General features: G+C 30.0%; 2 protein-coding genes across 2 annotated transcripts in view; one reads left to right on the top strand and one right to left on the bottom strand.

Moving 5' to 3' along the window:
- The window catches only part of brn (beta-1,3-galactosyltransferase brn), a 435255-nt gene that overhangs the window by 189152 nt on the left and 220844 nt on the right, over window positions 1–25259 (top strand). The window lies entirely within an intron of this gene.
- The window catches only part of Fife (regulating synaptic membrane exocytosis protein fife), a 188157-nt gene that overhangs the window by 53608 nt on the left and 109290 nt on the right, over window positions 1–25259 (bottom strand). Inside the window, exon 3 of the mRNA XM_088259890.1 lies at window positions 4942–5059. Coding sequence (XP_088116016.1) covers window positions 4942–5059 — 118 coding nt within the window. The remainder of the gene's footprint in view (window positions 1–4941; window positions 5060–25259) is intronic.

Here is a 25259-nt window from a genome sequence, read left to right as displayed (position 1 = left end):
AATCGTTACATTTTTATGATGTAAATAAATTATTTTAAAAAATCCAAGTTAAGATTTAAAAAAAAAACATTTCTAAGTAACTAATTAAGTCATTAACAAATCTGGGTTTTCTCCACTAAGGAGTTTCTTTTTAAATTTTTGAAATGTCAACATTAGATGAAGAAGAATGTGGAAATCTCTGTATTTATAAGCTTACGACAATTCAAACGCTGGTTTCAGTGATCATTTTATACACCAGTAACATTCACCATTCTACCCATGATTGATACTTATGTCATAAATCATATATTTCAGTTCTCGGGAGCCATCTATGGTTGATTTGAGAAACCCGGTAAATTAAATTTAAATTGTGTTAAAGCGGACGATGAATGATAAGAAGAGTGTGATTTTATCATATAATCCTTCAAATGTACAATGCTAACCATAAAATGAAATTTATTTTATAAGATTCAATTTGTGTTATGTACATATGTTTACATAACTGTTTGATTTCGATACATCAAAGTTTTTTTTAAAATTCATTTGTTTGTGCATAAAACGTTGCATTACATTTCTGATGCAGTAAAAAGCTGTACAAGAGGTTCAGTAAATAGGTTTATGGAGGGCTTGGGAGAGTTTTATATGGCTACGAGTGCAGTATATTCCTCATGGAACTTGGTGGCTTTGGGTTGGGTAAAATGGATGTGCTCGTACAGTTTAACACTTCTCTATTCAGAGAGCTCTCCGGATCATTTTAAAAACAGGGATTTCTTTAACTGTAATAACTTCCATTTAAAATTAGTTTTATTTTATCTTTGTTGGTAATACAGTCCTATCTATCATCATATTATTATTTAACCACTCTCATTAATTCCTCTTCTTTCCTTTTCCTTCCTGCAATTTCTATTTTTTGTACCATACCCTTATCCTTTTACTCCCTTCCTCACACACACACCCCCACTCTTTTTTTATCTTTTTTTTTATCTCTTAATATTTAAATAGTTGTAAAATAAATGTGGAATTGTTTACAACATTTTGAGTGTGTCCAAATACTTGTTCACAAAATCTGGATTATCTCCAATTACAGGAGTTATTTTCATATTATTTATACCTCACCTACTAATATAAGAGTTTCTGCTTAGTAAAAAGCTTCTTTACATCTCACCAATAGATGTCTCTAGTGAAGTTCAAGTGATTCAAGAATAAGGTTTCTAAATTGGTTCATATATATAGAACTTCCAAGAATTTGAGTAGTGTGGTTGTCAATAATGGGTAGAATTGGTGAATGTTACACGTATGTAAAGTGATCACTTAAACCAGCCTATGACGGTCATCAGCCCCGTAAATGCCCAGACTTCCATATTCTTCTTCATCTTTGATGAGATGTCAAAAAAATAATATGGAATTGTTTAATTGGCTTTATTTTTATAAATGTTACTGTTTTTCATTATATATATATTTTTTTGTAAATCTGTAAATTCCCGAAAAAATACAATTTTAAAAATATTGTTTTTCAGGTAAATCGCAACGCAGCATATATTTAAAAAAAATAAATGTACTAAGATTTGAATTAGACATCATTAAAAATCCGTCATTTTAACTAACTACTATCATGCAGCTTCCACACAGGGCTAGGCAAAAAGCCACATTAATCTGTCTTTGAATTTTACATACATTTCAAGAAGGTCTTTGTTTAATAAAAAATTACTGAACTCAACCATAAATGGTGCTAGGGAACTCGCAGGTCAAAAAAAGCATAAAATGAAGTATTTATTTTATTTTATTTTTATTTATGTAATATGCGAGTAGCTACAAAAAATATTACATTTGAATTAATTTACTAGACATTTATACTTTAAACTTATTTTATACTAGTTACGCTGTGCCTCTCCAAAAAAGAGACTAAGCCCTTTTGTTCGGCTCTTAAGGCGTCAGCTGAAGATACATATACTACTTCTGAAATAAGACTAGTGTGGTAGTCAAATCATGGATAGAATGGTTAATGATACACGTGTATAAAGTGATAACTCAAATAAGCCTATGACAAATTGTAAGCTCTATAAATACCCAGACTTGTATATTATAGAGGAAAGCGCCAAGGCGAAGTTGGGTACACGGTCGACTGCCATTCAGGTTCGATTCCCGCCAGTTGCAAAATTAATTCATGAAAGATTTATTTTCAATTAGTCAGAGTATTTGTGATGTATTTTTCACAATAACCTTCCCTATCCTTACTTTCCTACCTGCAGGTAAGCATCTAAAATAGACGTTTTGTGGGTTATTTGTTTTAAAAATATATCTTCATTAATGTTGAAATATTGATGTTCAAAAATATATCTTCTAAGTGGACGAAATCCAGATTTGTCAATGAAGATTTGGACACATTTCGTAAATATTACTCAAATAACATCACGAGTGAAAAAAACTTTTAGTTAATTAACGGTAGAAACACCCTGTTCCAGCGACATTGTCATGTACGTTTATTGCACACATACGTGCATGAGCTAACTGCAGGTAATGGGAGCTTTTACGTTAAGCTTTCTTCTTATACAGCCACCACGTAGTGGATAGCATCGGGGAGAAACAACGACCACATTACGTAATACACCTTATACGCTTCCACCCCCCACCCTTAGTGCAGCCAGACTAGAGCCTCTTCTCCCCAGATAGCTCACGAACGGTAAATGCTACCCTCTAATAGGCTTACACGGTAGATTGGCTAATTAAGGTTCGCGAAAAATATTCCTCTGAATACACAATACGAGATTTTTCAACCCTTACTGAATTTTCATATGAAAATTAAATGTGTACTTTGTATTTTAAAAGCGTAATAAGTTTTGTGGTATGGTAATATAGTATTGTAAAATGAAAAATATTTGTTTTTTACCAATTGAGTTTATTTTATGACGACTAGTTTCGGAAGCTATGCTTACATCTTCAGGCATAAATGTAAACTACATTTAGTTTACATTTAGACCTGAAGGTGGAAGCATATCTTCCGAAACTAGTCATAAAATAAACTCTAGTGGTAAAAAAACAGATGTTTTCATTTTACAATTTCATCATTTCTTCTTACCACAAAGTGAATGCCGAAACAATTAATGTAATATAGTATAACACTCTCATTATATTGAATGTTTTTAAATTATAAATAAAACTTCATAAAAATAAAACAACTATGTTTTTAACCACTTTTCTGTACATTTTTTTTCCAAGCGGTTTCGACAACAGCCTTTTCATTATTGCTCGGTCTATAATTATTATTTTTACTATTATTAAAAAGAGAATAATAAAGGAATCACAAAGAGATTTTTTTGAAAACTGACTGAAGTTAAATTTAATTGGTTAAAGAACTGTTTCTTTTGCATGTAAAATTGGTATGGTCTTCAGATATAAGGTGATAAGAAATTTCAGATAAAAATGTTATTTAAATTAACAATATTTAAAAAAAACTTTCCTCCCACTCAAACTGAATTTTGAGTGGTACAGAATTACTTAACATTTATTGTTTTATTACGGGCAGCTAAAATTTATCATCAAATCTATCAAAATTACAACTAACATGCGAAAGAAATCCAATAATAGTGAATATTTATATCCTTAAATATTAATGCAATTTGGATAATAATGGTGAACGTTACACAAGTGTATAAAAGAAAACATTCATACATCGGGGTAATAATTCCGCAAAAAATGTTTTTAAAAAATCACATGCGGCATTGGTGGGCATATTGAAGTATAATAGTAAACTATATGGATACATATGTGGTTAAAATGAATAAAATGTATATATTGAGAAAGAAATTCTATAAATATGAAAAGAATAATATACTTTTTACATGATCTTTGCAAAAACGGCATAATTTCGGTACTCGCATATTCTAAAAGGTATTTCAATACTTAACATTTGAAAAAAGTAATGAGATATTACATTTGGTTGGCAAAAAATGATATAAAGTGTAGACTCGGCTACCCTTACCCCAAAGGCTTAGAAAATATTTCAGGTCAAGGGTCCCCTCTACAGAGGGTTGATGGCAAATGAGAAATCTCCGTACCCCGGATTCACCCGTAAACGTTTTCCGTAATGAAAAATTTAAGAGGCGTTTCAGTGTTTATTTTTTTACTTAGAGATGTTAAAAAGGTTTTAAGTATTCTTAAGGGAGATTAATTTTTATCGGTAATCTTATTCGGAACGGTATCAAGAGAGTTTATGGGCTTCCACGTCTTAAAAATGTCTCATTGCGAATTTATGTTACGCAATTTTAATTATTTTTATTTTATACTACCAACATATAAATTTAGTCTGAAATTATATGAATGAATTAAATTTTAAGATATAAGTACCTCCTTAAAGGCAAAATAAACTAGTTTCTTTCTATATTTTTTGACTTATCAACATAGATGATAGGAGTTATGACCTGAGATGTGTAAACTGGTTAAGTGATCACATTACACACATGCAACATTCACCATTCTACCTTTGATTGATAACCACAAAAAAATATTTTGTTTAATTTAAAATAATATTAACACATAAAAAATAAAATAAAATATTAACTAAATGAGTAAAGTCAGTGCGCTGAGAAATTTGCAAGTATACAACAATACTACTTTACAGATATTCGTCACTTTATCTTTATTTCATATTTAAATAATACGTCATTTTATTTACATAAAAGAAGGTCGACGAGATGTAAGCAGAAGACAGATTTCTTGGCTCCAGAATATACGCGATTGGACGGAGATAGGTCCGTCGAGGCACTGTTTAGAGCTCCCCAAGATTACCTACAATTACTGTAAAATGATATCGACATCAGGAAGACCTGACACGACACGCACAGAAGAAAAATTATTTAAAATGCTTATATTTTTAAAGTGAAATTCACTGCCGAAAATATCACTGGTTGTCTCTGGTAGGAACTCTTGGTGTTGTTTTTTATGAAAAATAACGGTGATACTCACCCCTGTCCTGTGCGGTGAGCAATGACGATGACAGTGTTTGTCTGAGCTTTCCGAATGTTCCAGCAGACGCCTCTGTTGCCGGGCCTCCTCCAGGACCCACATCCTCCGTCGCCACCATCTGCGAAATAAGAAATGTCAATATTTAAAAATATATATTGAAAGAAATAAGGAAAGAATGCAAGGCTGAGATAAGCATTATCGATAAAATTAAGAAATGTGTAATGAGATGGTTTAGACATGTGAAACGAATGAGTAAAAAAAGAACAGTAAAACTTAGTCATGAAACGAGTTTAGTTAGGAAATAGGAGAAGAGAAAGCCAAGGAAATTTTGGCATGGTTAAGTTCTACAATTATTTTAAAGGGATCATGTCAGAAGTTAGAGTAATCGGCGGATATTAACCATTTGAGGAAATGCACGAATGTGGGTGAGAGGAAGAATGTTTGCAAACGAAATAAATGGACAGAGTGTTGTAGCGTTCAATTCCCTATGTTTACTCTAACAGAGAAGCAACACAATTGTCAGTCAGCTTGTTAAAGTGTTATGTACTAAAAAAAGTTAAGCAAAGAATGAAAAAAATATTATTTAATTATTTAATAAAATTCTAGAAAAACATTTGAAATTTTGTAAACTACATTCATTCATCCATTTTATTAATTGATTCGCAGTCACTTTGTGGTATAATCAATCCATTTTTAACAAAGTTTTACTTGGTAAATACCACTATTCATATAAAGTGGTATAATACTATATATATTGGTATAATACCAAGCAAAAGTTAAATAAAAATAAATATTCTGTCAGTCACGTGTATTCTCTGACGACCGTATTCTCCTACGTTTTCTCGATATTCTATAAATATATTACGGAGTATTTCAACCAGGTTTTTATTTATATTTTATCCCGAACTAAGCGGAGTTTTTCAGATCTTTTTTTATGAAATTTTAATAAGATATTCTAAAAATAGTAGATTGTTGTTCGAATACTTTTCTCGGGTACTCGTGAGCAATAATTCTGCCGTGTTTTATCATGAGCTGAAGCTTTAAGAGGTTCTTTGGTTTGTTCCCTAATTTTTTACGAATTCGAACATCTTGTGAAGAAGCTTTGAGATGATCATTAAATGAAAATTGGTTTTTGCATCGGTTGAGACTTCAAATTCGCTAACGAAATAAAGACAAGTAAATAGGGATAGATTTATTTTCTTTGCAATCATTTTAAGTAAACAAAGAGTTCATTTTTAACTTTTTAAGCTTTTTACATACATGTGTAGCAGTCAATAAGGCCGCTAAAAATAGGGAATTCTCAGAATCCAATAACTGCAACTATGTAGAACAAAGGAGGCAGTGACCGGGAACAAAAGAAGTGCACACGTCTAGTGAAAGGCTACCTGATTTGTTTTGACTAACATGTCAACGGACTTTGATCCTCAACCGAGACAAAGGAACAAAGAGTTCCCAAACGACATAAAAGGGGTACAGCCCGTGCCTCGCTATCTCATTTCTCCACCGGGAGCTCGTCGAGTACCACCTCATTTCTCCACCGGGAGCGCGACTACGAAGATCGACATCTCACTCCTACACTGGGAACGTAGCCAGTACCATCATACAGTCGACACCCATCTACCAACGTCGTCACGAGAACACCGTATCAAGACCTCGCTACGATCTCCAGTCCAGCACCCTCGTCAACATCACGAAGATACTCCGGTCAGCCCGACAGTCCATCTACGCTGCCACAACGCTACAACTCCGCAGATACGTCATCGATTCGACCCCGTCACGTCACACTACGTCATCGTTACACCGTACCGTTTCGTGTAGCCCTTGTTGACCAATAAATACATATTCAATACGACCGTCTTCTTCCTCTTCACCACATCCCCAAACATGTATCCAAATAAAACTTATTAAAAGCGCTTTAATAAAAATAAAAGATTTTCGTTTATTTTTGCCAGAAATTTCAAACCTCAATTTTTAAATATAGGATATATTTAAGCAAAGGGAAAATAATTGAGAAAAATACACCACAGATATTCAAACCGATGGGAAAAAAATGTATTTTGCAATAATTTTGCAAATGACGGGAATAGAACCCGTGACACAAGTTTCGCAGACGAGTTTCTATTCAAATATACTACAGTGCCTAGTAATACTTATATCTGATAATACATACATAATAACATAATGTATACCTACGTTGCTATGTTTCTGTTTCAAAATATCAATACGCTTGCTTAAATACATATCCATCAAAATACTATACAATAAAACTAAAACATTGTTTTTAACCACTGTTTTGGTAATTTTCTCTAACCAGTTTCAACAAAAACCTTCAGAATTGGACATGAAAAGGTTGGAGAGTACCAAAGTAAAAGTAGTTTAAAACAAACTTCTAGTTTTACTTTATAAAGTTTTATGAAATGTGCCATAATGTATCTGAACACAATTTTTCAAGAAAAAAACAGACTTATTCATTAATTAAAGTATTTGTAATTCACTGAACGAAAAATGATTTCTTTTGTGCCATTTGCATCTTGGATTTCCAAAAGTGCGGAGTCGTATATTTTTAAAACGTAAAGTAAACTCACTTTTCTCACCAGCAGTAAAACATCTTAAGTTGTTTTAATTCAGTCCGATAGTTTGACGTGGGTGGGTTGCTTAGCTAGCTGCCTTTTAGTACGCCCTTAAGTCGGCCTATCCGCCCCTCCGCTGTTGAGAAATTCAACAGACAGTGCTTTTTATTTGATCTGTACGAAAACAGCTCTAAACTTTATGTCCGATAAATGGTAATCCCCCTTCAAACAAAAGTTCAAGTCACTCTAAATTGGCTGAGTTAGCTATTTTAACTGGTATAGTTAGGGAATGAATCTTGTACTGTGCAAGGTATTAATGAATAACGTTTTTGTTTTTCTCAACATTTTGAGAAAAAAACACGGTGTTGTAAAAAATAAAATCAGAATCAGATATAAATCCTTGTTCACAGATCTGGATTCGAAATCATGATTTCAGGTGTTTCTAGTATGTAACATAATTCGGGATTAATCTTACGTACATTTTATAATGGTCTCTGCTAAATAAACAGGTTACTGTGTGATATATATATATAAATATATATATATATATATATATATATATATATATATATATATATATATATATATATATATATATATATATATATATATATATATATATATATATATATATATATATATATATATATATATATATATATATATATATATATATATATATATATATATATATATATATATATATATATATATATATATATATATATATATATATATATATATATATATATATATATATATATATATATATATATATATATATATATAAATATATATATATATATATATATATATATATATATATATATATATATATATATATATATATATATATATATATATATATATATATATATATATATATATATATATATATATATATATAAATATATATATATATATATATATATATATATATATATATATATATATATATATATATATATATATATATATATATATATATATATATATATAAATATATATATATATATATATATATATATATATATATATATATATATATATATATATATATATATATATATATATATATATATATATATATATATATATATATATATATATATATATGTTTATATATATATATACATATATATATATATATATATACATATATATATATATATATAAATATATATATATATATATATATATATACATATATATATATATATATATATACATATATATATATATATATATATATATATATATATATATATATATATATATATATATAGCCTATGACAGGTCGTTAATCCTGTAAAAACCCAGATTTCCATATTTTTCTTCGTCCATGTTAAGATGTCAATTTTTTCATTGCGGTTATCAGGAACATCTATTCAACCCATTGTCATTTAAATTGATATTATGTAAATTTGACAAGCGTGTCTTACTACTGTGGACTCAATGGCAAAGAATTCTCTTCCACCGCACAGTGCGTTATTTTGGCAATCTAGGGGTACTTTATTATTACGCTTAAAATATACCGGTTTTAGTAGGTTTTTGGATACTATCACTTATAAAATACATGATTGAGTGAACATTTTGTATTTATCTTATAGTATTTCTAGAAAGATATGATAAAATGGGTATTAAAACAACTTTCATGCTTTATGAAAAGAGGTCACAGTTAAATGTGTTTGTATTACACTTAAATGTTTTGGCAGATATTAATATTATTTAAATATTTGTTGTAGATGCATATATGCATAAAACGTCATCACCAATGTTTGTAAAAGAAAGGTATATATTCGTGTATGAGGCCAGGAATTATTTGAAAATGGAGAATATTCAAGTTATGTTTTATTCAGAATCACTATTATTTAAATATTCTTCTGATTCATTAAACTCATATTTTAAGTTCTGTTTGAATAGATAAACATGATCACATGGCATCGGATACTTTACCGTCTATCATACAAAATTCATCGTAAGCTTCACGTGCATTTTTATTTCATTCACAAGTATTTTTGTTGGAGAAAGTGTCGTAATTTCATAAAAATTATTTTCTTTCATCAACTTCTGTAGTCATTGTGTTCGCCGTTTCTTTAATAAAACCAATTAAATGAGGTGCCAATATTTAGTCGACAATGGTGCACGATTTTGCCAAATATATTTTTTGTTGTGTTTAACAGTTCCACTATAAGTATACATATTTGTATTGACATCATAGTAATACTAAACAATTTTTTGTCTGTATGATGGTCTTCTGAAAATTTTGTCGGTACCTATTTTGTCGGCACCATGACAGACCCACTTTAGAATTTTATTTTAACTAATGTTTTTCGAGTAACAAAGAGTTTCAAGCACTTCTTCTTGAACCTTGGATAATCGCGTCCCAGTATGATCGTTAAGTGACTAAAGCGGAATTTCAGCTGAAATTTCGTTGATGGTGATTGCTGGAGAATTTCACAGATTCTTTCGCTTAGTAAGGTGGATATTGTTTCCTATTTATATCTATCATTTGTTGCCTTATGATATCATACTGATGGGTTTTTAGATTATTTTATAGGTAGTGCTTAATCCGCAGATAATTCGGCTTATTTTTTATTGAAATATTTTTTTATTGTTAGGAAGGCAGAAGATAACTCTCTGATGAAGGCGGCAGAATCTCTTTTTCCAGTTTTTCTCAGTTTGATTACTGTGGCCAAGGACAACTCTTGTTGGGTTGTTAATTTAACATGATTTTGTATTTTTCGTTTTTTGACCTTCGATGCACACGATTCAAAAACCTTTCAAGGCCTACAAGGCCTACAAATTGAGCTACTTTTCAAAGTACTTGATAGAACTTGAGTAAAAATATTAGAAAACATAAGATTTCTTTGAATAATCTATAAAGAATTTGAACTCAAGAATTGTTTTCGAGATCTACCCGATTTATTCCACTTTTGCCCAATTTTTTGACAAACACTTCTGATTTTTGTTTTAAAACTAGTCAAAATCTTAAATAACACTGAAAGCATATTAAATTGCTCCAAAATATATGCAATTATGGCTTCAACTCTCACGCGTTTCGAATCTACGACCCATATGTCAAAAATAGCCTGACGAGAAATTTACGTAGTCATTCTGAAATTGAGAAAAAAATGTATGGGTATGGCAAATTAAGCAAAAAGTTATTATATATGCTAATAAGAATATAAGTTAAGCTTTTATAAAAATACTATCATAGTACGGTATTTTAGGGTATGGCATACTAAAAGCCTAGTTATAATTGGAATAAACCAATTATAATTTATATTTACGAGCTATAAGTTCAACAAGACTTTGCAGGCTAATGAAATAATATTTACTCAAATAAAAACACGTACAGTATACCTTGATAAATTAATACTATAAAAATATAAACAAATATTACACATACATAACATAAATTTATAATATGATGACTCAAGCGACTGATGCGCATTCGTTTAAAACCGCTCACCCCCAACGGCGCGCTGAAGCTCGGGTTTCCGATACGATTATGTATTTTTCGGAATGACTTAATTTAAAAATAATTAAACAGTTTTGTAAAATGGTTTGTTTTCTATTGGAATAAAATATTTTTTTCAAAATATAAGCCATCGAAAAAAATAATAAAGTTCCGCTAGATTGCCAATATAACGCACCGTGCACCGGTGAGAGAGAAATATTTTTTTTTAAGACCGTGTAAAATGGTGAATGTTACACGTTACAAGTAGTGATCACTAACCCACCTTCATATGACAGGTTATATGCTCTGTTAATACCTAGACTTCCATATTCTTCCTCATCTATGTTAAGATGTCAAAATAGGAATTATTTCACAAGTAGTTATATTATATTCTAGAGCAGCATATCAAAAGTTGACGTTCTTTTTCTTGGAGATTTTGAGAGAAATCTCTATTCTCAAGCACCCCTAAATTTTTGGTAGAAAATGTTCACCTTCGGTTGTTTCCTTTATAAAATATTTAATTATATTGACTCTTTCACTGGAACAGAAATATTGCAAGATCTTCCCTTTATGTAGATAGATCCTTTCAAATAATTTCTAATCTTCTTATTTGAATGTTTAAACGAGATATTTTAATGCTTATTCCCTTGAAAATGATGAATCCCAGGAAAATGTAAAACACTTACATAAAAATTCAGTAAATTTGGTGCCCATACTAAACTTTCTTTTTAAAAAAAATGTACATGGGAATACAAAAAGTAAAATATTGATGAAAAAAATGTTTTATTTTCTAATTTCTGGTTTTTGTATAAATCGTGTGAGGTAAGATAAAAAAATATTACTTAAGGAAAAAAAACTTGCAGTTAAATTATGACACGATAGATTTTATTGTTTTCGTCGTTACCGACACCATCTTATCTAATGGTGTCAGTAACGACGAAACCCAGACACTGTTCAAACAAAATAAAAGTGAAAAAGCTATATTGTTGTCGTTTTGTTTTTTCAAATGCAGCTTTACCAAGAAATATCAGCATGAAAGTAAAATTTCAATGTAAAAAAAAAACAACTGAATCTAAGTATATATTAATTTATGTTTTTATCAGAATAGTCGGCGGGTATGTATGAGGAGATATACATGAACATGAAAGAGGCGAAGATTGTTTACAAAGACAGAGTAGTGTGGCGTTCCATTCTCTTGCCTACCCCTGAGGAAAGCGGCGTAGTAAGTTAGTTTAGTCTTCAGTTTAAAAAAAAAACACAAAACATTTTTTTTCATGTAGACGAAAAGAGGTCTTTTAAGTTCAATAAGACAACGAAAGTTTCAAATTTAGATTCTCTCTGTAATAATAAAACAATTTCAGACTGTTTGTATCATGTCGGGGAGGCTTTCAGGGATTTTGTGTATCTGCCACACAGTTACGTTGATGAGAAAGGGTTGAGATGCGTGTGATTTAGTGGTTTGAAAATTGGAATGAAAATATCATATACGCATATGCTTTCGGAAAGCATTATTTGTATCAGGAGTTGTCTGTTACTTTTGAAACTAGGACGGTTTATTAATAATGGAAGTGGAATTCGCTATAAAAATTTCCTTATACTGAGCTAAAAATACAAGGGCGGTATTGAATAATATATATATACCCTTCGTGGTTTTTTGACAACTAAATTTTGTTAAAGAAAACAAAAATAGAAGTTTATTTTTATCCAAAGGATCGTTAAATTATGAAATTCTCATTAAAAGGGCGCACGTTTTGTAATTCTGATTTATTTTCTGAACACAAAATAATGACTTATATAAAAATGCAAGAATATTTAAATGTTTTATAAATATTTAGGGCAATTTAATATTTAAGTATAGGTACTAAAAAACCAACATATGTAGATGAACCAGTGAACTCAGTGATATGTACATATATGTATGAGTTTCAATATTTTTAGTATTGTGGCTGACAATTATGGGTAGAATGGTGAGTGTGACACGTGTGAAAGTGATTAATTTACCAGCCTGTAATAGGTAAAGGTTCTTGTAAATACCCAGACTTCCATATTTTCCTTAGTCTATCTTGGGACTCAGATATGAGGTTCACGCCCAATTTTTTTTAAAGAATGTATCTTGGATATTTCTTTATATTCAAGGATACATATAGAAAAAATATTCATTTAATTTTTTTACTCCAAAAACTATTTTTATCTTGATGAAAAACTTATTTTTTCAATACAAAAACGATGATTTAAGAAAAAATCAATTACGTAAAATGTTACCTGGATTTAGAGAAAATTAAGTTGCGACTTAACGAATACTGGACTTAAATACATATTTTTAAAAAATGTAATTAGAAAAAGTTAGGTATTTTACATAAGCAATATTAAATTAAACCTCAATGTGCGTACGTTAATCCTTATCTCCCCCGTTCAGTATGGATTTGCAAAATATGCCATTTTCTCGACGTGATATATCCAGGATGGTATAAAAATGTCAGAGAGAGAATCTCCCGCCACATGGAACGTATTTAGGGACGAAACTTTTCCCTTAATCTTAAATTCGCCATTCGACTTCCAACTTCAACATTTATCTTCGTTTGTGAAAAACAAATATCGCCCTTTTATTTAACATGAACGGCGCCTTCAATATTAGTCCTTAAAATATCGTATTTCAAACAATTTTTTTTTTAAATTTAAGTTTAACTTGGGAAATACAGTAAACCTCCCTATAACGCTGAGATAGATACCACGTTATCTGAGGGAACGTTATGGGTAAATTAATGTTTTAAAATTGTATTTCAAATTTAAATTACTCATTTAAGTCATATCCGCTACTTTAAATGTAAAAATGCAATTTGAAACATTAACGCCTTTTTCTGTGAAAAAAAAAATCACTTGTTAATGTTGTTGTTAAATATTATTAATTTTAACACGTTTTGGTAATAAGTGTTATATTTTTTAAAGGTCACATTTAAAGATTACATATCACAAAGTTAACAAGGTTTTTTTTAATATACGAAACATATTACACAAAGTGAACGATGAATGATAAGGAGAGTGTAATTTTATCATACCACCAAGTTGAAAATACTTACGTATACATACAAGCATACTAAATACCGCTCACTCCTTTCACGAACGTCATAAATAAAAAAACTTGATTTTTCAGGAGAACGTTTTTAAAGTTTAAAAATATAACACAATGTATTAAAAATAAATATCAAGCCATTTATTGAACTTTTTACTATGCAACAGATCTTTTGATTTATGACGTTCTTGAAAGGAGTGACCGATATGTGCTTTTTTATTTCATTTAACTAAAAGATATTTTTGAAAAACGTGGTCAGGGTTGATTTCCTGATATCAAATAGCACCTTTGGCTTAAGGAATGAGTTGAATAGAGAAAATCCCTAGATTCTGTGGGAAGCACACGAAGCTTGATATATTATTCGGTTTTATTTTTCTTATATGCTTAAAAGTACCTAATTTGGACACGGCGTTTAAATGGTCTTTATAAAATCCAATATATAAATAATTGATATCTCTACAAAGATGCTGAAGAATATGGAATTATGGGTATTTAGGTTAAACGATATTTCATAGACTGGTAAATGTAATTAAACAATCATTTAATTTTATTTATTTTTTTATTTTATTTTTTTTTTGACATCTCATCAAAGATGAAGAAGAATATGGAAGTCTGGGCATTTACGGGGCTGACGACCGTCATAGGCTGGTTTGAATGATCACTTTACACACGTGTAACATTCACCAATTCTACCCATTATTGACAACCACACTACTCAAATTCTTGGAAGTTCAATATATATGAACCAATTTAGAAACCTTGTTCTTGAATCACTAGAACTTCACTAGAGACATCTATTTGTGAGATGTAAAGAAGCTTTTTATTAAGCAGAAACTCTTATATTAGTATGTGAGATCCAAAATATATTATCGTATATTTTCATTATTTTTATTTTTATTTGTTTATTGTGTATTTTAATTTCATTTTATAAAAAAATGTTGCAAAACAAATTTCATTGTTTTATTATTTTTTCTTTTTTCTTGCACTTTCTTATTTGTTTATTGTTTTTAATTTCATTGTATAAAAATGTTGTAAAACATATATGGCTGACTAAGTATTGCACCCACCACTTAGTCAAACTGGAATAAAGAGTTATTATTATTATTATTATTATTAATTTTTATTTTTATTTTTATTTTTTTTTATTTTTATTTTTTTTATTTTTATAAGTGGCTGACTAAGTATTGTACCCACCACTTAGTCAAGCTGGAATAAAGATTTATTGTTATTATTATTATTATTAGTATTAGTATTTTTTTTAGGAATTTTATTAGTAAATTAAATATATACCTATATATATTCACATACATACATTTATATTTACAAATACATTTATTTGAGACCCGCAAGCCACATCATGTGTCTTAAAAGTAGAGTTTCTTTCACATCCTTTTTAATCAATATTTTACATATCGCTCACTCCTTTCAAGAACGTCATAAATCAAAAAACTTGATTTTTGAGGAGAACGTTTTTAAAGTTAAAAAATATAATACAATGTATTGAAAATAAGTATCAAGCCACTTTTTGAACTTTTTACCGTACAACAGATCTTCTTAGGTAAGACTTGAAGGTTTTTCTCCATTTGAAAACTATTGAGTATGTTTAAAAAAAAATAATTTAAAAATATATTTTCTTCAAAATGCAAAAACAACACTTTCTGTCCTGTAGCGGGTAAATATTAAGTTAAAAATATGCCTCTTTTGCTGGAATATAGTAAATTTTCTGGGCATTCCGAAAACATGCACAACTGAAAATTGACGATTTTTGATTTGTGACGTTCTTGAAAGGAGTGAGCGATGTGTCTTAAAAGTAGAGTTCCTTTCACATCCTTTTTAATCAATATTTTACATATATTATTGTTATATTATACACAATAAAAAAATTCAATTTTCGCAAATATTATATTACAATATAAATTTGTTTGTTGATTCTTGATGGTTAACACATTCCCTTATTTAATCGTTGCTTCATGTTTTTATTTGCTTTTCTAACTCCGCCGTCTTATTTACGTATATTTTTTTTTATTTAGATTTATTAGGTTTTGTTTTTAATATTTCTAAATACCCCATAGGCGTCTTCATTAAAAAATCATACTCTACCAATAAAAAAACAATAAAAGTTCAATAAAAAAAAGATATAAAAATAATGCATAACAATCGTTAAATAATATGTCTTAAGTTTACAGAAATGTATATCTATTGCTCGCTCTGTATTTTAAGGTAAATGACAAATTTTACAGATTTCTGATAATGGTTTCAATATTTTATTCACACATCCGTTTGACTTTATAAATAAAATAAATACATACTTATTTAACACTCTCCTTATCATTCATCGTTCATTTTGCGTTATACCACTTTAGTGAATAATGAATGATAAGGAGAGCGTTATATTACCATATCACAAAGTAAACAATGCTTTTAATGTAAAAATAAAATACTAATACCACTGTGAAAGCAGATTTTATGACACCGTGTTTCCGAAAACCCTCCGAATTGAGGTGAGTCGGTTATATTTCAGCAAAGTATTCCGAGCTTGTACCTTGATAGTCCACTGTCAGGATAATACCTCCGGAATCCCTGAAATGTAAATTCTAAGGGAGGATTGTAATGTATTTTATTGGTTCAACGGTATTCCGAGCGCCATTGCATAGCGATGCAAGGCAAATATTTGTAATATTCTCCATTTCAAAAATGCCTGATAAACTCATCGGTGAACAAAACTATCGTAAAAAGATAATTTAAAAATAAAGCTTTTATTTTAAATTCTCTCCTCATATATGGTAAATTATAAAGCTCTTTGCTTTTGTAAATAAAATTCTTGGAACTTTTTAATTTCAGTACTTACGCATAAGTTTATATCAAATATAGTCTTTATTTGATCTGATGATGCAATGGTTATCCCGAAATCGGCAGCGTTTATAAGTGGTATTACACAAAGTGATCGATGAATGATAAGAATATGAAAGTCTGGGTATTTACAGGGCTTACGATCTATCATAGGCTGGTTTAAGTTATCACTTCATACACGTTCATTCACGATTACATTAACAATCGACAACCACACCAGTCTTTATAATAACATTACACTGAGTTGTCCGCAACAGCTATGGTTGAATTAAGAAGGTTTTTTATTTGGGTAGAATGGTGAATCTTACAAGTGTATAAATTGATCATCTAAACCAGCCTTTAATAGGTCTTAAGCCCCGTAAATATCCAGACTTCTTTCAGACCATATTTTTTTTCATCTGTGTTGAGATGTCAAAATGAATAAATAAATATATGTAACTAAACACAGGTCGCTCGTTACAAAGGCATCGGTTTGACTTTTATTTTTCTCTTCTAAAATGTTTTACAGCACCTGTCGAATAGAATATTTATCACTCACATCAAATTTCTAGTAAAACTGAAAGCAATGGTGTATCTGAAAGCGAATTGGTCTCTCGAGAACCTTCCGCGAAACATTCCAGAGTTTACTCACTTATGGAAAAAGGGCCATCAATCAATGAACATTGCTTTATTTTTATTTTTTTTATTTTTTCGGGTAAAATAAATAATGATTAAGGAAACAACATTTTGAGTGTGTTCAAATTCTTGTTCACAAAATCTGGATTATCTCCAAATACAGGAGCTATTATCATGTTATTTTTTTGACATCTCATCAAAGATGATGAAGAATATGGAAGGCTGGGCATTCATTTACGGGGCTGACTACCGTCATAGGCTGGTTTAAGTGATCACTTTACACACGTGGATGGAATAAAGCTTTTTATTGAGCAGAAACTCTTTACTAACAAAAGAGTTTCTGCTCAATAAAAAGCTTCTTTTCATCTCACCAATAGATGTCTCTAGCGAAGTTCTAGTGATTCAAGAAAAATGTTTCAAATTTGGTTCATATATATAGAACTTCCAAGAATTTTAATACTGTGGTTGTCAATAATGCGTAGAATTGGTGAATGTTACACGTGTGTAAGGTGATCACTTAAACGAGCCTATGCCGGTCGTCAGCCCCGTAAATGCTTAGACTTTCATATTCTTCTTCATCTTTGATGAGTTGTCAAAAAATAATATGATTGAGGAAACACTTGTTTTTATACCACATGAGTTTATTAATGACTACTAGTTTCGGAAGCTAAACTTCCATCGTCAGGTCTGGATAATAACTAAAATATAAAATTAATAAAAAAGTGTTCTATAAATAAGGAGAGGGGTAAGTTAGTGGGAGGGGGTTATTCAAGGGGCGGAGTTTAAAAACAAAGGAAAAATGGAAAGCAAAGGTGAAGAATTTTTAAACAATGTATTATTTAATAAATTATTTTTAGGAATTAGGTTGTTTTGGATTTCTAAATTTACTGAATAATTCATAATTTGGCCTTTATGTGGTACAAGGTGTAATAATTTTAATTTATGAGAATGGAATGAATGATTTTTATCTATTATGTGATTTGCAAATTCCGAAAAATAATTCATAACAAGACCGCTGCGATGTTCTTTAATTCTAATCTTAAAATTTTTCGCGGTTTGGCCTATATATTTTTTATCACAATCTCCACACTAAATAATAATAGATTTATCTAAACAATTATTTAGATATTTCTTATTATTTTTTTGACATCTCATCAAAGATGAAGAAGAATATGGAAGTCTGGGCATTTACGGGGCTTACGACCGTCATAGGCTGGTTTAAGTGATCACTTTACACACGTGTAACATTCACCAATTCTACCCATTATTGACAACCACACTACTCAAATTCTCGGAAGTTCTATATATATATGAACCAATTTAGAAACCTTGTTCATGAATCACTAGAACTTCACTAGAGACATCTATTGGTGAGATGTAAAGACGCTTTTTACTAAGCAGAAACTCTTATATTATATTATATTCTTTACATCTCACCAATAGATGTCTCTAGTGAAGTTCTAGTGATTCATGAACAAGGTTTCTAAATTGGTTCATATATATATAGAACTTCCAAGAATTTGAGTATCGTGGTTGTCAATAATGGGTAGAATTGGTGAATGTTACACGTGTGTAAAGTGATCACTTAAACCAGCCTATGACGGTCGTAAGCCCCGTAAATGCCCAGACTTCCATATTCTTCTTCATCTTTGATGAGATGTCAAAAAAATAATATGAAAATAACTCCTGTAATTGGAGATAATCCAGATTTTGTGAACAAGTATTTGGACACACTCAAAATGTTGTAGATATTTCTTAGTTACTCTGACAACCCTCATAATACTCATGACGTAAGCATCAATATGCTTTGTGTGTCGTAGTGAGCAATGGTTGACTTCTATTCTATAGAAGCTTAGTGCGAAATCAAAATGTTGTAGATATTTCTTAGTTACTCTGACAACCCTCATAATACTCATGACGTAAGCATCAATATGCTTTGTGTGTCGTAGTGAGCAATGGTTGACTTCTATTCTATAGAAGCTTAGTGCGAAATCAAAATGTTGTAGATATTTCTTAGTTACTCTGACAACCCTCATAATACTCATGACGTAAGCATCAATATGCTTTGTGTGTCGTAGTGAGCAATGGTTGACTTCTATTCTATAGAAGCTTAGTGCGAAATCAAAATGTTGTAGATATTTCTTAGTTACTCTGACAACCCTCATAATACTCATGACGTAAGCATCAATATGCTTTGTGTGACGTAGTGAGCAATGGTTGACTTCTATTCTATAGAAGCTTAGTGCGAAATCAAAATGTTGTAGATATTTCTTAGTTACTCTGACAACCCTCATAATACTCATGACGTAAGCATCAATATGCTTTGTGTGACGTAGTGAGCAATGGTTGACTTCTATTCTATAGAAGCTTAGTGCGAAATCAAAATGTTGTAGATATTTCTTAGTTACTCTGACAACCCTCATAATACTCATGACGTAAGCATCAATATGCTTTGTGTGACGTAGTGAGCAATGGTTGACTTCTATTCTATAGAAGCTTAGTGCGAAATCAAAATGTTGTAGATATTTCTTAGTTACTCTGACAACCCTCATAATACTCATGACGTAAGCATCAATATGCTTTGTGTGTCGTAGTGAGCAATGGTTGACTTCTATTCTATAGAAGCTTAGTGCGAAATCAAAATGTTGTAGATATTTCTTAGTTACTCTGACAACCCTCATAATACTCATGACGTAAGCATCAATATGCTTTGTGTGACGTAGTGAGCAATGGTTGACTTCTATTCTATAGAAGCTTAGTGCGAAATCAAAATGTTGTAGATATTTCTTAGTTACTCTGACAACCCTCATAATACTCATGACGTAAGCATCAATATGCTTTGTGTGACGTAGTGAGCAATGGTTGACTTCTATTCTATAGAAGCTTAGTGCGAAATCAAAATGTTGTAGATATTTCTTAGTTACTCTGACAACCCTCATAATACTCATGACGTAAGCATCAATATGCTTTGTGTGTCGTAGTGAGCAATGGTTGACTTCTATTCTATAGAAGCTTAGTGCGAAATCAAAATGTTGTAGATATTTCTTAGTTACTCTGACAACCCTCATAATACTCATGACGTAAGCATCAATATGCTTTGTGTGACGTAGTGAGCAATGGTTGACTTCTATTCTATAGAAGCTTAGTGCGAAATCAATTTGAAGGGCGCTTGTGGATTGATTTGAATTGTTGGCAATACAATGACAGGGTTGTATTTAGAAACTTAACACATCATAAAATAATTAATAAATTATTGGTCGAAAACGGAAAAATGAGTCAATTTAAACCCTTTATATTTTTTTAAAACTATTTAACAAATTAAAAGTTACATTGTTTTTTCACGTCTCAACATAAATGAAGAAGAATATGGAAATCTGGGCATTTACTCTTATATTCTTCTTCATCTACGTATATTAATATGTGAAAAAATTATGTACCAATTAACTCCTAGTTAGAGATAAACTAGATTTGTGAACAAGTAGTTAGACGCCCTTAAATGTTATACTTTGAAATACTGATACTTTGTGTCATATTTTTTAAATTTATAAAATAAATAAAGAACTTTGTTTAACCACTTTTATTTTTTGGTACTTTTCTTCAACCGGTTTGGACAAGAAGTTCAATTTATTTTATTAAATCAAGACTCAACTAGGGTAAAATTAGGTAAATATTACAGTTAACACTTACGACTATTTATTTTCATTCTCCCGGGAATCGAACAGGAGATTTCCCGCGCGATATCCATACACCTTTACCACTACTTCACTATTTCGACAAAAGACTAGTTTCGAAAACTATTAAAACTGTAGTTTTGAAACTAGTCGTATAAAATGAAATAAAACATAATAAGTAGTTTACAACTAATACAAGTGTTAACTTAATATAAGTTTATTTATTGACTTGGCGTTTAATTTGTAGAACTCCATTTTAATTTATGTATTAATTTTAAATCAAACACAGATTTTTTGAGTCTACTAAGTTGTATTTTATTAACAAAAACACATAAAAAATTATATTGTGACAATTGTTTCGCCTTGTTAGGGCATTATCAAACGAATGTCTGAAACGAATTCGTTTGATAATGCCCTTACAAGGCGAAACAATTGTCACAATATAATTTTTTATGTGTTTTTGTTAATAAAATACAACTTAGTAGACTCAAAAAATCTGTATTTGATTTAAAATTTATACATAAATTAATACAAGTGTTTCATTTTAAAAATAATAAATTAGTTATTCGGCAATAACTAGTTACTAATTGCTATAATTTGTTTACAATAAATTAAATTAAAATGACTCGTAAAGTAGATTTAATTCGAATGTAATTAATTTATTCACTATTATATTCGAGTAAACATACAACCCTCATCAAATGTAGTGCCGTATTTGTAATGCCTGCTTTATATTATTGCGTGTATCAGGATAAAAGCCTTAGTTCGGAATAATAACGCGCGCTAGACTCCGTGAAACGGAAATGACATAACTTTGTATTGCAGATTATGACCCACATGCTAATTGAAACAAAAGGCCGGAAATGAAAAATCATTTTGTTGAAATTGCTTTATCTTTATTTAGTTAGTTCATATGTTGAAGGATTCAAAATAAGCTTGCTTCATTTTTCTCATTATAATACAGGTTCAAAGTAACTAACGAACAAATCATTACTCCGCAGAGTACGCTAGAGATGATAGAACTCCACACCAATCTGTATTTGCAAACAATCTTGCCTTCTTCCACATTCATGCGTCTCCTCATACAAATCCACAGATTAGCCCGGCCGACTTCGGTTTTGCCAAATTTTCCTAAAAAATATGTGATTATACAGAAATTTTACAATTTTTTTCGGAAATATTACAAGGTTATTTGTAATGGACAAAAATACAACTTACGATGTTTTATAAGAGTAAAAATAAAATGCTATTTTTTCTTATTTTTTTTTATCAAACTTTCATTACAAAAAGCTTTTATCTTTTATCACCAGGTATAAAAATATCATCTTTTGATTGATTTCAAATATGCCATACTGATTTAAGATACGAAAATGGTAGGAAAATTATAAAAGTTGACAATCATTGCAATTTGGCAACGATTTATCAACCTGTAAAATTGAAGTCGTGTAAGGGAAATGTGACCAAAAATTTAGTGTCTATAAGACGATTGAACAGCTTTGGGAATGATTTCGTAAATTGAAACTAAAAAAAGGACATTATTTTTTTTAAATGAAATTTAAAAGGGTGAATAGTGACGTCGACTCTGTCGAGGAGTAGGCATCTAGAAGTATATCATAACAGGACACAATTTGTCCAAAAGCGTTGCAAACCTCTGTTTTACTAATACTCGAGTTAAGAGAAAATTAAAACCGGTTTTAATTATCAGTTAATTGATACTAACGTATAATAATATCGCAATTAATTCATTATTAATTAACTGACAGCTTTAGAATGCCTGGTAATTCTAAGCCTCTATGGATCTCGATATCTAGGTTCCAACGATTTTATTTTGATTGGAATTTGAAGTAGTCCATTAATATCGGGAATTCGGGAATATTCTACCCAGAGCATTAGGCAGTATGGGGAGACCTTCAATAGACGCTGAATATTATGTGCTAACTCACCGTATTGGACGTAAAGGAAAGTTAATGAGGCTACGGTTATGGTTAATACGACCATAAATTCCACCTTGTATTTTATCTCATTGCCTTTCTTATAAACGATGAAATTATAAATTTTACATTGAAGAATTTTGTAATCGAAACCGAAAGAAAGTACAAGCACTTGTTTAGTAAAACTTGTATATGCACATATAAATTTTTCTGTTAGTGATCTGTTAAACCAAAAATAAAATAAAATAAAGTTGTATTCACAAAACTCGATATTTTCAATTCATAATATACATATGTATGAGTTCTAAAAATTTGAGTAGTATATATTTTGTCAATCACGATCATAAACTCTATATAGAGGCACTTTCTTTTTTACCTTTTTTATAAACAACGAAATTATACATTTTATATTAAGCAATTCTGTAATTTTATAATGTGGAAATTTGTAATGGAAACAGTACAAGTACTTGTTTTGTACCTTCTTTATAATGTCATTGTGTTTTAAAAAAATATATAAATAATGAAATAATACAAATATTGTTTATCAAAAGCATTGTTAACTTTGTGGTATGGTAATATAACACTCTCCTTATCATTCATCGTTCACTTTGTTAAAGTGGTATTAGGCAAAGTGAACGATGAATGATAAGGAGAGTGAAATAATGCATTTTGTGTTAAAATAACTCCTAGAATTAAATCCCAGATTTGTGACAAGAATTTGTACATGCCCAAAATGATGTGAAGAGTAATAAACAAAACTTCAGGCAGTTATGAGCTTTTCTTCAAAAAAAACAAAATATATCTCTGCCTAGGCATAGAAAAAGTACTGAAAACATATGATATTTTCTATTTATTGTGTATTATTATTTTCCGTCTACCCTTGAAGCTAAAAGTCCTTGTTGAGAAATACAATACTCCATAGAAATACATCCATTGTATTGATAAATGATGATCAGGCTGCTTACGTGGTTTTATTGTCACCGCTCAATGGAATATTAAACGGCTTGGAATTTATGCTCAATATTCGTTTGAAGGCCATGTTTGGTTTGAGCCACACCTTGTTTACGAAGAATTTCTTAATCATGTATTCCTGGTAATTTGAAATAAACAGGTAAAATTTATAGATCGGGTATAATGGCTTTGCTAATGAATTCTAAATTAAATTTATCATATTTTGTATATTAAAAATATTGTTAGCTTTGTAGGTTTGGTAATATGACGCTGTCATTCAGCGTTCAGTTGCGTAATACCACTTAAAAACACTACTTCACGACAGTCTTCAAGCATGAAGTAGTGTTTTTGAGTGGTATCATACAAAGTGAACAATGAGTGATAACGAGAGTATTGAATTCATGACACTGAAAAATATTATAATTTATTAAAAATTAACTTAATTTTTTAAATCACAACTGGAAATGAAGCGCATATTATGGTTTAAAAACAAACGTAGATGAATGTTTAAGCATCTGAGGGCTTACGACCTGGCATTTGACTGGCTTGATTGATCACTGTATACACATGAGTAACGTTCACCATTCTGGCCATTATTGAACATCCATATGCATTAATTTTTGAACGATGTAATTTATGCATGTAATGTTGTTGGACTTTTTTCGTATATTAGTTGTTATTTGATATGTGGAATTACAGCTGAGAGTGATTTAAAAAAACTCTAATAATTAAACTCAGCTTTGTGTAATACAACTCTACCTGATGACTGCAGGTTTCGGAACAACCATTTCCACGTCAGTTCAACTGTGATGAGGGTATAGTTATTACGAAACCGGAAGTTGTAAAGTAATGTTTTTAAGTGGTATTACACGATGTGAACAATAAATGATAGCGACAGTATTTTATTACCATACCACAAAGTTAACAATGACTTTAAAAAACAGAATATACTCCAAAGATGCTTAGACTTTCATCTTCTTTCATATATAAAAGATAGATGGTTCTTCTCAAGTGGAAACACCTATAATTTTGATTTATTATCCATAGGATGAATAATCAAGTGTCTGATAAATATTAATAAAAAAATGCTTAAAATTTTGTCTTTAAAACCATGAAATATCATTTTTACACTGCTGCTTGATATGATTTCCTGGGCATGCAATCGAAAGAATTATTGACTTTTTTATATTTTTTCCG

The sequence above is a fragment of the Brachycentrus maculatus genome, unplaced genomic scaffold, assembly GCF_059751285.1.
Source record: "Brachycentrus maculatus isolate JH-2025_06_01 unplaced genomic scaffold, ASM5975128v1 h1tg000121l, whole genome shotgun sequence".
Classification (NCBI taxonomy): domain Eukaryota; kingdom Metazoa; phylum Arthropoda; class Insecta; order Trichoptera; family Brachycentridae; genus Brachycentrus; species Brachycentrus maculatus.
Note: the sequence above shows the minus strand (reverse complement) of the source record. Positions and strands in the feature narration are given on the sequence as shown.